Source organism: Hyperolius riggenbachi, chromosome 5 (assembly GCF_040937935.1).
Source record: "Hyperolius riggenbachi isolate aHypRig1 chromosome 5, aHypRig1.pri, whole genome shotgun sequence".
Classification (NCBI taxonomy): Eukaryota; Metazoa; Chordata; class Amphibia; order Anura; family Hyperoliidae; genus Hyperolius; species Hyperolius riggenbachi.
Window position 1 is genome coordinate 15,377,268 of NC_090650.1, and position 13,224 is coordinate 15,390,491.

The following is a 13,224-nucleotide window of genomic DNA, read 5'->3' on the forward strand; positions in this document are numbered from 1 at the left end:
TGTTTTCATGACTCCTGATTGAGAAGATGTTTTTTCATTCACTATCTTCTAAGATAAGGCACTAAATGCATTCCAACAATATAACAGATAACAATAAACAAAGCCCACATTGCCATAACTGGTTTATCAATATACTGTTCTGTATCTCGTTAGGTTTTTGGATTAACCCTTTTTTCCACAGGACTAGCTAGAGTTAGAATTGCAGCACAGTGGTGTAGTGGTTAGCTCTCTTGCCTTGCAGCGCTGGGTCCGCGGGTCTGCATGGGTTTCCTCCGGGCACTCCAGTTTCCTCCCACATCCCAAAAACATACAGGTAAGTTAATTGGCTTCCCCCTAAATTGGCTCTAGACTACAATACATGCATTACACGACACAGACATAGACATATGACTGTGGGAGGGATTGTGAACCCCTCTGAGGGACAGTTACTGTATATACTCGAGTATAAGTCTAGAAATTTAGGTCTCGTTCACTACATAAAAGTATAGAGGGCGATTTATACACGAGTCACGGGCAGCACTGAGCACACAGTTATGTGTGTACTAATAGTGACATTCCCATTTGCAGCAATGTACCCCGTGGTAAGTAATACTTTGGGGAGAGGAAATGCCAAGAAAACACAGGTCTGAAAGTCCTGGCCACAACAATTAATAAGAAAGGGGCAGGGGGGGGGGGGGGGGGAAATACTGGGCTGCATACAAGGGAGTGAATAATTGCTGCACTTGGGGGCCTGGAGGAGGTATTGGCTGCACTTAAGGGACAGGAGGGGTTAATGGCTGCAATACTGTATGCAGTGCAATCATTAACCTCTCCCAAGCTCCAAGTGCAGCTATTAACTTTTCTAGGTAGACTTATACTTGAGTCAATAAAAAATTCCAACTTAAGAGGGTTGAATATTGGAGTCGACTTATACACGAGGTCGACTTGTATTCGGGTATATACGGTACTGTAAGTGACAAGACTACGTACTCTGTACAGCGCTGCGGAAGATGTTGGCGCTATGTAAATACTATAAATAATAGTTATAATAATATTCTCATGCTAATGAGAAGTTGTGGAAGTTTACTGGATCTCCGAACAAGATTGGCAATTGTATCGATTGTACATACAATTGAGATTGTATTGTATGTGGACTTGCTAACCAATCCAAAAGGTTACTTTGAATACATATATGAATGCCTTCAGAACACCCTCAGTGTGTCTGAGGGCTGAATGGCAAGCTGTGGCAAAGGGAGCAGGAATTGGAGAGTGATGTCACAGCAATCCCACCCATAACCTTTGCTCCTCCCTCCTCTTGTCATCCAGTCTGGTCACCTCCTTTAATGCCCACATCCAGGACTTCTCACGAGTGTCACCTCTCCTCTGGAACTCTCTCCCCCAGCCTGTCCGTCATGCTCCGAGCCTGGAAACCTTCAAAACACACACTCTGTACTCTGCCCAATGAGAAGCAGTTAGGGCTGGCCTGGGGCATGCTGGAAAACAAAGATCATGCTCACAATCTCTAAGCACCTTTGCTAGCAATCTATAATTGAATGCTAGGGATTGTACAAGGATTGTGATTTGCGTTTTATTTTTTTCTGTGTAGAAAAATCACTTCTGTGCAGCATCTGAAAAGCAGTTTTGCAGCGATCCTATACTTTGTATTGGAGCGCACTAACTCCAAAAGTACTGCAAGACCCACGATTGTGATTTGGGTAAAGGCAATCTCTTCTGTGGGTTTATCTCCATTGATTTTTTTATTAGCCTAGTGCTTTTGGAATTGCAGCTTAAAGGGAAGGTTCAGGGACGCAACAAAAAAAAATTAAAATCCACATCCACTTACCTGGGGCTTCCTCCAGCCCGTGGCAGGCAGGAGGTGCCCTCGGCGCCACTCCGCAGGCTCCCGGTGGCCGAACTGACCTGGCCAGGCCGGCGGCCAGGTCGGGCTTCTTCTGTGCTCCATTGTGCATTTCACGCCAGCACGCTGACGTCATCGGATGTCCTCTGGGCTGTACTGCGCAGGCTCAGAACTACTGAGCCTGCGCAGTACAGCCCGGAGGACGTCCGATGACGTCAGCGAGCCGGCGTGGAACGCACAATGGAGCGCAGAAGAGGCCCGACCTGGCCGCCGGCCTGGCCAGGTCGGGTCGGCCACCGGAGACCACCGGGAGCCTGTGGAGCGGCGCCGAGGGCACCTCCTGCCTGTCATGGGCTGGAGGAAGCCCCAGGTAAGTGGATGTGGATTTTTATTTTTTTGTAGCATCCCTGAACCTTCTCTTTAAAGGGTACCCGAAGTGACATGTGACATGATGAGACAGACATGTGTATATACAGTACCTAGCACACAAATAACTACGCTGTGTTCCTTTTTTCCTTTCTCTGTCTGAAAGAGTTAAATATCAGGTATGTAAGTGGCTGACTCAGTCCTGACTCAGACAGGAAGTGACTACAGTGTGACCCTCACTGATAAGAAATTCCAACTATAAAAGACTTTCCTAGCAGAAAATGGCTTCTGAGAGTAAGAAAGAGATAAAAAGGGAAAATAGTTCATAGATTTTAGCGCTGGCATACTTCAATGAATGTGTCATTGAGCAAAAACAATAAAACAGTTCATCTTAAAAAGTAGATTTAAACATAAAATAAAACTGTGGGATATTTTAAAAAGTCATTTTTACGAGAAGGAAGATCGATACAATCATTTATTTAATTAGTTTATTTTCACCTTAGGTGTCCTTTAAAGACAGAAGAGTTATGCTGGGGATACACTGTACTTTTCTGTACCGTGTATTGAGCAGCTGATTAGAGATGTCGCGAACCTCCGATTTTCGGTTCGAGAACACAGTTCACAAACTTTCGCGGAAGGTTCGGTTCGTGTGAACTTTCGTGAACCGCAATTGTCTTCAATGGGGAAGCGAACTTCAACATTTTAAAAAATTTCTGCTGACTGGAAAAATGATAGAATGTTTCATGGGGTCTAATACCTGGAGGAAGACATGATTGAGCAAAATACACATGAAAAGTTCTATAAAAAAATCTGAATTTCATACAAAGCAGTGTTTTAAGGTCAGAAATCTCATTGAATATTTAATTGCAGGCCTACACTACTTTATGACATCAGGCATCCTCTCCCTCACTCCCGGAGGGAGGAGGGTCTCATCTTCCAGGGAATTGTAGTTTTTCAAAAGCCAGCTTACATACCATGGCTGGGAATTGAACCCAGGTCTCAGTGTGCAGTAGGTAACTCATTTAACCGCTATACCACCAACAACACTACATGCTGAAGCCAGCCTAGCATGTACCATTATGATCAATCCAGGAGAAAAATTAGCTTGCTTAATCCACAGAATTGTACTATATCAAAAGCCATCTTACATACCGTGGCTGGGAATTGAACCCAGGTCTCAGTGTGCGATAGGTGACTCATTTACACACTACACCACCAACAACACTACATGCTGAAGCCAGCCTAGCATGTACCATTGTGATATACCCAAGAGAAAAATGATCTCTCTCTCTCTCTCTCTCTCTCTCTCTCTCTAGAAGTGAATTTTCAGCTTAAAACCATCAATGGTTATCGGCAGAATTTCAAAGGCAATTTCGGAATTCCGCCAGATTGAAAAAGCAATTCCGTTCCGACCAAACGGAACGGAATGACCATTTTCCGCCTAAAATTGCGGAAAATACAATTCCGCGGAAAGCGGTGACCATCCCTACTAGAGAGAGAGAGAGAGATGAATCTACATGGCTATCTGGGGTTCTCTTCGGACAACTGTTGAACACAAAAGGCAAGGCCATGCCTGGATGGGCTTGTACCACCAACCTTGCAGTTAAGAGCCAAACGCAGTAACCAATTGTGCCACACAGACTGTGTACCGCAAAGACTGTGCATGCAGTTGCTGTTGAATGATTTTATGGGGATGTATGTGTGTCTTTTGGAGGAAGGAAGTAAGTCTGCTCCAAGAAGTTTTAGCATGTAGTGGTGTTGGTGGTATAGTGGTTAAATGAGTTACCTACTGCACACTGAGACCTGGGTTCAATCCCCAGCCACGGTATGTAAGCTGGCTTTTGAAATACTACAATTCCCTGGAAGATGAGACCCTCCAGGAGGAGGGAGAGAGGTATAGAAGTATAAGGAATAACAATCAGCTAGGAACAAATCTACAAGATCCTAACTAAACTCTCCCTAGCAGAGTCTGTCAGCAGTTGTCCCTTAACTAATTACTGGAGGCAGGTGAGTGAGTAAAACGACTGCAGAACCTTGCCTTTTATAAGGGGGGGGGGGGGCTCCAAGAGTGAGTGTAGTCTGATTGAAGACAATGTGCCTGCTGACTGTGATGTAGAGGGTCAAAGTTCTGCTCAATGGAGAATTATGGGGCGGAACCACCTAAAGTTCGCCTGGAACCGTTCTCGGCCAAACCGCTCGGGACATCTCTACAGCTGATCCGGGCAGCTGATAATATTCAGCTGGTCTGATCACGCTGCTCGACCCCCGCCCGCTCGATCCCCGCTGGCTGACAATGGCAGGGAATCGAGCGGCTGATAAGGAGCGCCGGCGGGGATGAGCGGTAATCGATCCGTGCACGCGGACGCGGCTGGGGTCGATCCGGCGGCTAATCGGCCGCCAGATGGACCCGTGTATTCCCAGCATTAAGGTGCATACACACGCACTACCGCTGGCAACGACGGGTCTGCTGGACCCTTCCGCTGGGCGGGCGTTCCAGTGACAGTGGTGCGTGTGTACAGTCTGTCAGGCAGACTGATAAGGCTGTTTCTGAACGATCCGCTGAGTGGGACGGTCGGGCGGACCCATCGTTGCCGGCAGTAGTGCGGGTGTACGCACCTTTAAGTTTAGGTTTGCCTGAACATGCCTGATTACTACATGATTACTACATGCCTGATTACCATGGTGACCACTCTAGAAACAGCTCATTGAGGCCACTGTGTAGATAAATCCTCATACTACAAAGAAGAGGTAGAATTGGCCATTCTTTCACCAGTCAAATGTGTATGTGTGTATTATGCACCCTTATTGGACAGGCCGTCTGCATATTGGGTTGTTGTGGCTCTGTAAAATGTATAAGCTATAGCAGGGGTAGGGAACCTATGGCTCGGGAGCCAGATGTGGCTCTTTTAATGGCTACATCTGGGTCACAGTTGGGGGTTGCTTCGCTAAGCTACATTGCTCCAGCAGCACAGCTTAGTGTGGCAGAGCAAGTAAAATTTTCAAAGTAGTGCACGCTAGTGCTGTAGCATGCACTACTAACTTACTCGCGCTCCCCCCAAAACTTACGGCCACTTCAATTGTCCCACCCTGGATCCTGTCAGGTCCAGTGACTTTGTAAGGCGAGATCCCCGCACTTTGATTGGCCCAATAGACTGCCTGTCACTTGACAGGCAGCCTATTGGGCCAAAGTGTGGGGATCTCGTCCTCCTATTTTGTCACTTAGACCACTTTTGGGTCTAACTGACAAAATAGTGTACAAGTGAGTAGGGAGGCTGGCTGGTATCTTACTATTTTGGTCGTTAAAGGGAACCAGAGATGAAGCACCCTTGTGTATTTTACCATATATATCAGTAAGAACATTCGAGAAAACACTTACCGTGCTCTCTGTTTCATCCTCACTACTAAAAGTGTCTGTTATCAGCTGTGATAAGAATCCCGGACTGAGCATTCAGTCTGGCTTTGCAGGGAATAATTATAGCTGAGTCGTTATAGCAGCAGAGCCACAAGGGGGCAGGCTTGGGCTTGAAAAGACCAGAGAAGACAGACTCAGCTATAATCTTTCCATAGCAAAGCTAGACTGAGTGCTCAGTCGGGGATTCTTATTAGAGGTGATAACAGTTAGATTAAACAGAGAACAATGAAACAAAGAGCAGATTAGGTGTTTACTGTCACGTTCCCACTGATTTATAAGGTAAAATACAAGAGGGTGCTTCATCTCTAGTTCTCTTTAAATGGCTGTTCAGGAAATGCTGTTGAAAATAAAGAAAACCGTGAGAATCCCCCATGAGGAGATGGAGTGGCCCAAAACCTATCGCTTCTGTGAGAATTTAACAACCTACTTTTTTTCATGATAGTGCTCCTTTAATACTGTGAGAATGGAAGCTTTTAAAATTTTCTCATTGAAGTCAATAGGGAAAATCTGATCTCGCTTCCCCAAAATGAGACAGAATTTTTCAGGTTGACCCCATAACTAAGTTATCTGAGTTTGGTGAGTTTATCTTCTAAGAGTGGAAAAAATAGGGGTTTGGGGGGCCTCTCCAGGGGCACATTGGGTGGGATTGTAACAAAGCACAAGCAACCTACACGGCTATGGGCCGAAGACCTGTGCAACATGTCACAACTGTGCTCCTAAAACTATGGGAGGAGTAGCATATAGAAAATAGCTACCTTTTCATTGGCTGTTGGTAGCCCCGCCCACTTTTGGGTAAACACCCCCATATAAATTTTCTTTCAGTTGTGTTGGCACCAACAATGTGAGGTCTGAGTTTGGGGGGTGTAGCTTCAAAACTGTACGAATGGCAGTGATTTGAAAATTTTCCCTGTCAAACTCAATGGTGAAAAAGGGGTCTTGGGTGGTCTGCCGCAGGGGCGCGGAGGGTGGGATCGCTTATTAAAGCACAAGCAATGTACTTGGCTACAGGTGGAAGGACTGTGGAAAGTTTGTAGCCCTAAAACTTTGGAAAGGGGGAGTGTATAGAAATTGGGGGGCGTAGAAGAATAAGAAGCTGAATTTATCGAAGAACTGGCCTTTCGAGCCGACATAATAATTGATCGCATACCCACACGTCTGCACATGCGCTTTCTATGACAGTACGGGTCCACAGACTTAGGCCTCATTCACACCTAAAATCGAAAATGCAAGCGTTTTTGTGCGTTTTCTCCATCCTCCCGCTGCTCCACTGCGCGATGCGTTTCCGCTTTTCTAAGCGTTTTTCCAGAGCGGTTTTGTACTTCACTCCCTGATGCAAGTCAGGAAGTTAACTCTTTTACCTGGAAAAGAATAAATACAATGTATTTATTCTTAAAAACGCGAACGCAATCACTGCACAAAGTGATTTTGTGAGCGTTTTGCTTTTTCCTATACCTTCCATTATAGCAAAAACGCCCCAAAAAATGGTACAGGCACAACTTTGTGGACTGCATAGCGGACGCAACGCACAGATCTGAACCTTCTCATAGAGAATCATTGCACAAGCAGTTTGTGGGCGATTTTGAAAATCGCCTACGCTTGAAAAAAGGGCAAAAACGCGCCCTTAGTGTGAATGAGCCCTCACTACATGTGTGGTATTTAAAGGATTATGTCCAGAAAAGACCAAGCTCTCAGGAGGAGCAGATCAGCCCTAGCAGCCTCCATCCTTCTCCGCTGACAGGTGTACTAACCTCCATTCTCCTTGTGAATGCAAGACTGCAGTTCTGCAGATGGCCAGCAGAGGGCAGCCTACTCCATGCGGCTATGCATGAGTTTGTGAATGGAAGGCTGCAGTTCCGAAGATGGCCAGCAGAGGGCAGCCTCCGCCATGCGGCTATACGTGAGTTTGTGAATGGAAGGTTGCAGTTCCGCAGATGGCCAGCAGAGTGCAGCCTCCTCCATGCGGCTGTATGTCAGATCTGCGCTCAGCCCCCTCTCCTCCCCCCGCGTATCTCCACCTTAGCAGAGAGGTGGGGACATTGTGGTCACAGCTGTCGCATCTCTCAGCCCATCAGACCCGTCCGAGCCTCTCCCCAGCCCAGCAGCCCCCGGAGAGCCGGCAGCATGGTGTGCGGGGGCTTCACCTGCTCCAAGAACTCGCTATGTGCGCTCAACCTGCTTTACATCGTAAGTGCCATATACCTGTGTGTGTCCCCCAGTCTATGTGTCCCGTCCCCTGCCCCTCCTTATGTGCGCTGAACCTGCTCTACATTGCAAGTGCCAATACCTGTGTGTGTCCCAATCTGTGTGTCACATGATCTGTCCCCCCTCATCCTGCTCTACATCGTAAGTGCCATATACCTGTGGACCCCCCAATCTGTGTCACATGTGTCCCCCCCCCCCAATCTATGTGTCCCCCTATGTGCGCTCAACCTGCTCTACAGTGTAAGTGCCAATACCTGTGTGTGTGTCACATGATCTGTCCCCCCAATCTGTGTGTCGCATGATCTGTCCCCCTATGGCATACATTGTATCGCATTGGATAGTATACATTGTATTACATTGGATTGGATGGCATACATTGTATCACATTGGATTGTACGATATACATTGTATTACATTGGATTGGATGGCATACATTGGATTGGGTGGCATACATTGTATCACATTGGATTGTACGATATACATTGTATTACATTGGATTGGATGGCATACATTGTATCACATTGGATTGGATGGCATACATTGTATCACATTGGATAGTATACATTGTATCACATTGGATTGGATGGCATACATTGTATCACATTGGATTGGATGGCATACATTGTATCACATTGGATAGTATACATTGTATCACATTGGATTGGATGGCATACATTGTATCACATTGGATAGTATACATTGTATCACATTGGATTGGATGGCATACATTGTATCACATTGGATTGGATGGCATACATTGTATCACATTGGATGGCATACATTGTATCACATTGGATGGCATACATTATATCACATTGGCAGGGGCGTAGCAATAGGGTTTGCAGAGGTTGCGACTGCATTGGGGCCAGAGGGGCCCCAAAGGTCCCTACCTCAAATACAGTATTAGCTCTCTATTGGTCCTGTGATTATTATTATTATTATTATTTTTTATTTATATAGCGCCAACATATTCCGCAGCGCTTTACAAAGCACAATAAGACGACAAGGGGAACATAGATACAGCTAACAAATATACAGCAGAGTTCCAAGCAGCACAAATATTGTTACAAAGACAGTAAACATTAGGAGGATGACCCTGCCCTTGCGAGCTTACAATCTAATGGGTTGTGGGGGACACAGGTAAGGGGGTGGAGGATGGATGAGGCAGTGATTCTTTGCCTCTGATTACATTGTGACAAATAAGTAAATAAAGGGCTATAGAATGTTATAAGCTTGTCTGAAAAGGTGTGTTTTAAGAGTGCGTTTGAAGATGTCCAGGTTTGGAGCATGACGTACAGGCTGTGGAAGAGAGTTCCAGATAAGGGCTGATGCTCGTGTAAAGTCCTGGATGCGAGCATGAGAGGAGGTGATCAGCTTAGAGGCCAGGATAATTTCTTGGGAGGAGCGAAGGTTGCGGGAGGGACAATATCTTGAGATTAGTGAGGAGATGTATGGAGGAGACAACTCGTGGAGGGCTTTGTATGTTAGAGTCAGGAGTTTGAACTGGATCCTCTGGGTAATGGGTAACCAGTGGAGAGAACGGCACAGTGGGGCTGCATCGGAAGAGCGTGTGATCATAATAATTACTTCTATAGATACTTTGAATAGTGGTAATCATTAACAAACTGGTCACCATCCCATCCTTGCACCTCTGACACTGTAGTTGCCATTGGCAGGTTTTGGTGCGCCGTATCAATTGTTATGTATAGGGTGCTTGGGGGGCCCCAATGTAAAGCTTGCATCGGGGCCCACGACTCCTTAGCTAAACCACTGCACATTGGATTGTATGGCATACATTGTATCACATTGGATTGGAAGGCATGCATACATTGTATTACATTGGATTGTGCGGCATACATTGGGCTCGATTCACAAAGCGGTGCTAACCCAGTTAGAGACTTTAGGCGTGATAACCATTGCACCACGCTGGTGAAAAGCCAGTTTAGTCCTGATAAGTTTAGGTGTGATAAGTTTAGATAAGTGTAGATAGCGCACAAAGTCCCGCACGCAAAGCAGCGCCATTAAACTCTATGCGATGTGCACCAGACTTTGCTAGCGCAAAACGTTTGATCAGCTGTGCACTGCGGTGCTAACCCAGTTGGTGCTTAAACTTATCACGCCTAAACTTATCACGCCTAAACTTATCACGCCTAAACTGAGTTTAGGCATGATAAAGGGCTTTTCACCAGTGTGCTAACTGTTTGCACCGCTTTGTGAATCAGGCCCATTGTATCACATTGGATTAGATAGCATACATTATATCACATTGGATTGGATGGCATACATTGTATCACATTGGATTAGATAGCATACATTATATCACATTGGATTGTACGGTATTCATTGTATCACATTGGATTGCATTCATTGTATCACATTGGATTGCATTCATTGTATCACATTGGATTGTACGGTATACATTGTATCACATTGGATTGTACGGTATACATTGTATTACATTGGATTGTATGGTATAAATTGTATAAAATTGGATTGGATTGCATTCAATGGGCTCTATTCTCAAAGAGCCAGATTTTCCGCAAAATTTTACCGCTATATTCCCGCCAGCGGTAAACTCCGCATTTTTTCCACATTCACTAATATTTTCCGCATGTTTTCCGCATGCGGGAAAAAAAGATGCGGAAACAGCCATTATTCATGCGGGATTGATGCGGTAAAAAGGTCGCATGAAAAAATGTTTAAAAAAAAAAGTGAAAGTCCAGCAAGCACAGCCCTTAAGCCTCCACACTTCATTAAAGTCAATGGGATGCGGAATATATCACCTACTACTTATAGGTGATAAAAAATCGGTAATTAACGACGAAATGATGCGCCTGAACATTTTTGAGAATTGATCTTTTATTGCGGAAAATACCGACTTTTGCGGAAAGTTCTCCGCATGAATCCCGCACTTTTACCACACTTTTTCCGCATGCGGGAAAAACATGCGGAAAATTTAGAGAATGCAAACTTGACGGTATTTTGGGTGCAAACTTCCCGCATGTACTTTACCGCATGCGGGAAGTCTTTGAGGATAGAGCCCATTGTATCACATTGGATTGTACGGTATTCATTGTATCACATTTCATGCTGAAATCTATTGTAGATCTGTCTGCTGTATATGGGCTCTCTCTCTTGCCAGATTTGATTTGAGCGGGATCTACCTGATGGTCAATCTCATGGCCATTGTCTAATGTATGTATGTATGTATATCTAGCAACTTGGTGTCCGATTGTCCATCTCATTAAATAATCATTGAATCGGATTAAATTCGGCTCCTCCACAACCATGCTTGATGAAGGATTTGACAAGCTGGGGAGTCTCGGGTTGACGTGGTCGATCAGGTGCATGGTGGTAACAATGTGCGACAATTGTGAACGTCAGGCCCTCTGTCCGCTGTCCTCTCTAAATTTTTATGTGCGCCCCGGTGCCCACACTTTACAATACTTAATCCGTCACACTACCCGCTCTATTTCTGCATTGACACCCCTCGTGACTACCGGTATATGGCACGTGGGGCGTGTCTGTGATGTCACATACGCCCCGCCTACTATAACACCAGCTGCCATGTGGGGCGCCAATGAGTACTGTGGACACGTGGTCTCCAGGTGATAAAATGAATGCCATGCGGTCTCCAGGTGATATAATGTATGCCATGCGGTCTCCAGGTGATATATTGTATGCCATGCGGTCTCCAGGTGATAAAATGTATGCCATGCGGTTTCCAGGTGATAAAATGAATGCCATGCGGTCTCCAGGTGATATAATGGATGCCATGCTGTCTCCAGGTGAGATAATGGATGCCATGCTGTCTCCAGGTGATATAATGGATGCCATGTGGTCTCCAGGTGATATAATGAATGCCATGCAGTCCCCAGGTGATATAATGTATGCCATGCGGTCTTCAGGTGATATAATGAATGCCATGCAGTCTCCAGGTGATATAATGTATCAGCTGCTACTAGCTGCTATCGGCAAAAGAGAGGCTCTGTGGATTTTTCGCCTTGGAACCAGGGCCCCAAAGGGACTTAATGCCAGATGGGATATAGCCTTGATTACAGGTTAATTTAATTTAATCATATGTAAAATAACATGATGTTCTATAATATCTATGTAATGGCTTTTATGTCTATGAATAATGTAGGTCAGTGGTTCCCAACCCAGCTTCGGGTATGTGTCGCGGCAGCTTCGGGTATGTGTCACGGCTCTCTGAGGGGAGCAGCGCAGCGGAGGTAAAGCTGTGGGCAGCGGCGGAGAAGGGGGCCATCTCCCCCCCTTCTCTCACCTTAGGGTGCTTTGCCTTCCTCGCTCTCCCCTCCGATCTGTGTGTGCGGCGGCGTTTGGCAGCGGGCGGGACTTATCTTCCGTGTCGCTCCATGCGCCGGCCGGAAGTTCTGGTGTCGCAGCCGCTGCTCTGGTCTGGATCAGGCCAGAGTAGTGGCAAATCATCCCGCGCCGGCGACGAGACCAGACGGAGGACACGGAAGGTAAGTTCCGCCCCTCTGCCAGCCACCGCACTTCATTCCGGAGGAGAGAGCGAGGGAGGGAGAGCACCCTGAGGTGCCGCTCTCCTTCCCTCGCTCTCTCCTCCTGGGGGGGGGGGGGGGGGGCTGGCTACAATATACTGGGCACATATACCTCTGGCTACATATACCGGGGACATATACCCCTGACTACATATACCGGGGACATATACCCCTGGCTACATATACCGGGGACATATACCCCTGGCTACATATACTGGGGACATATACCCCTGGCTACATATACTGGGGACATATACCCCTGGCTACATATACTGGGGACATATACCCCTGGCTACATATACTGGGCACATATATCCGTGGCTACATAAACTGGGGACATATACCCCCTGACTACATATACCGGGGACATATACACCTGCCTACATATACTGGGGACATATACCCCTGACTACATATACTGGGGACATATACTCCTGACTACATATACTGGGGACATATACTCCTGACTACATATACTGGGGACATATACTCCTGACTACATATACTGGGGACATATACCCCCTGGCTACATATACCGGGGACATATACACCTGCCTACATATACTGGGGACATATACCCCTGCCTACATATACTGGGGACATATACTCCTGACTACATATACTGGGGACATATACCCCTGCCTACATATACTGGGGACATATACACCCTGGCTACATATACTGGGGACATATACCCCTGGCTACATATACTGGGCACATATATCCGTGGCTACATATACTGGGCACATATACCTCTGGCTACATATACTGGGCACATATACAGTGGAGGAAATAATTATTTGACCCCTCACTGATTTTGTAAGTTTGTCCAATGACAAAGAAATGAAAAGTCTCAGAACAGTATCATTTCAATGGTAGGT

At 46.1% G+C, this 13,224-nt stretch overlaps 1 protein-coding gene across 1 annotated transcript in view; it reads left to right on the forward strand.

Annotated features, from left to right (window-relative positions):
• The first annotated feature begins 7,617 nt into the window (after positions 1-7,617).
• The window catches only part of TSPAN13 (tetraspanin 13), a 67,707-nt gene continuing 62,100 nt past the window's right edge, over positions 7,618-13,224 (forward strand). Inside the window, exon 1 of the mRNA XM_068235114.1 lies at positions 7,618-7,799. Within this exon, the coding sequence (XP_068091215.1) occupies positions 7,737-7,799 (63 nt within the window). The 5' untranslated portion in view covers positions 7,618-7,736. The remainder of the gene's footprint in view (positions 7,800-13,224) is intronic.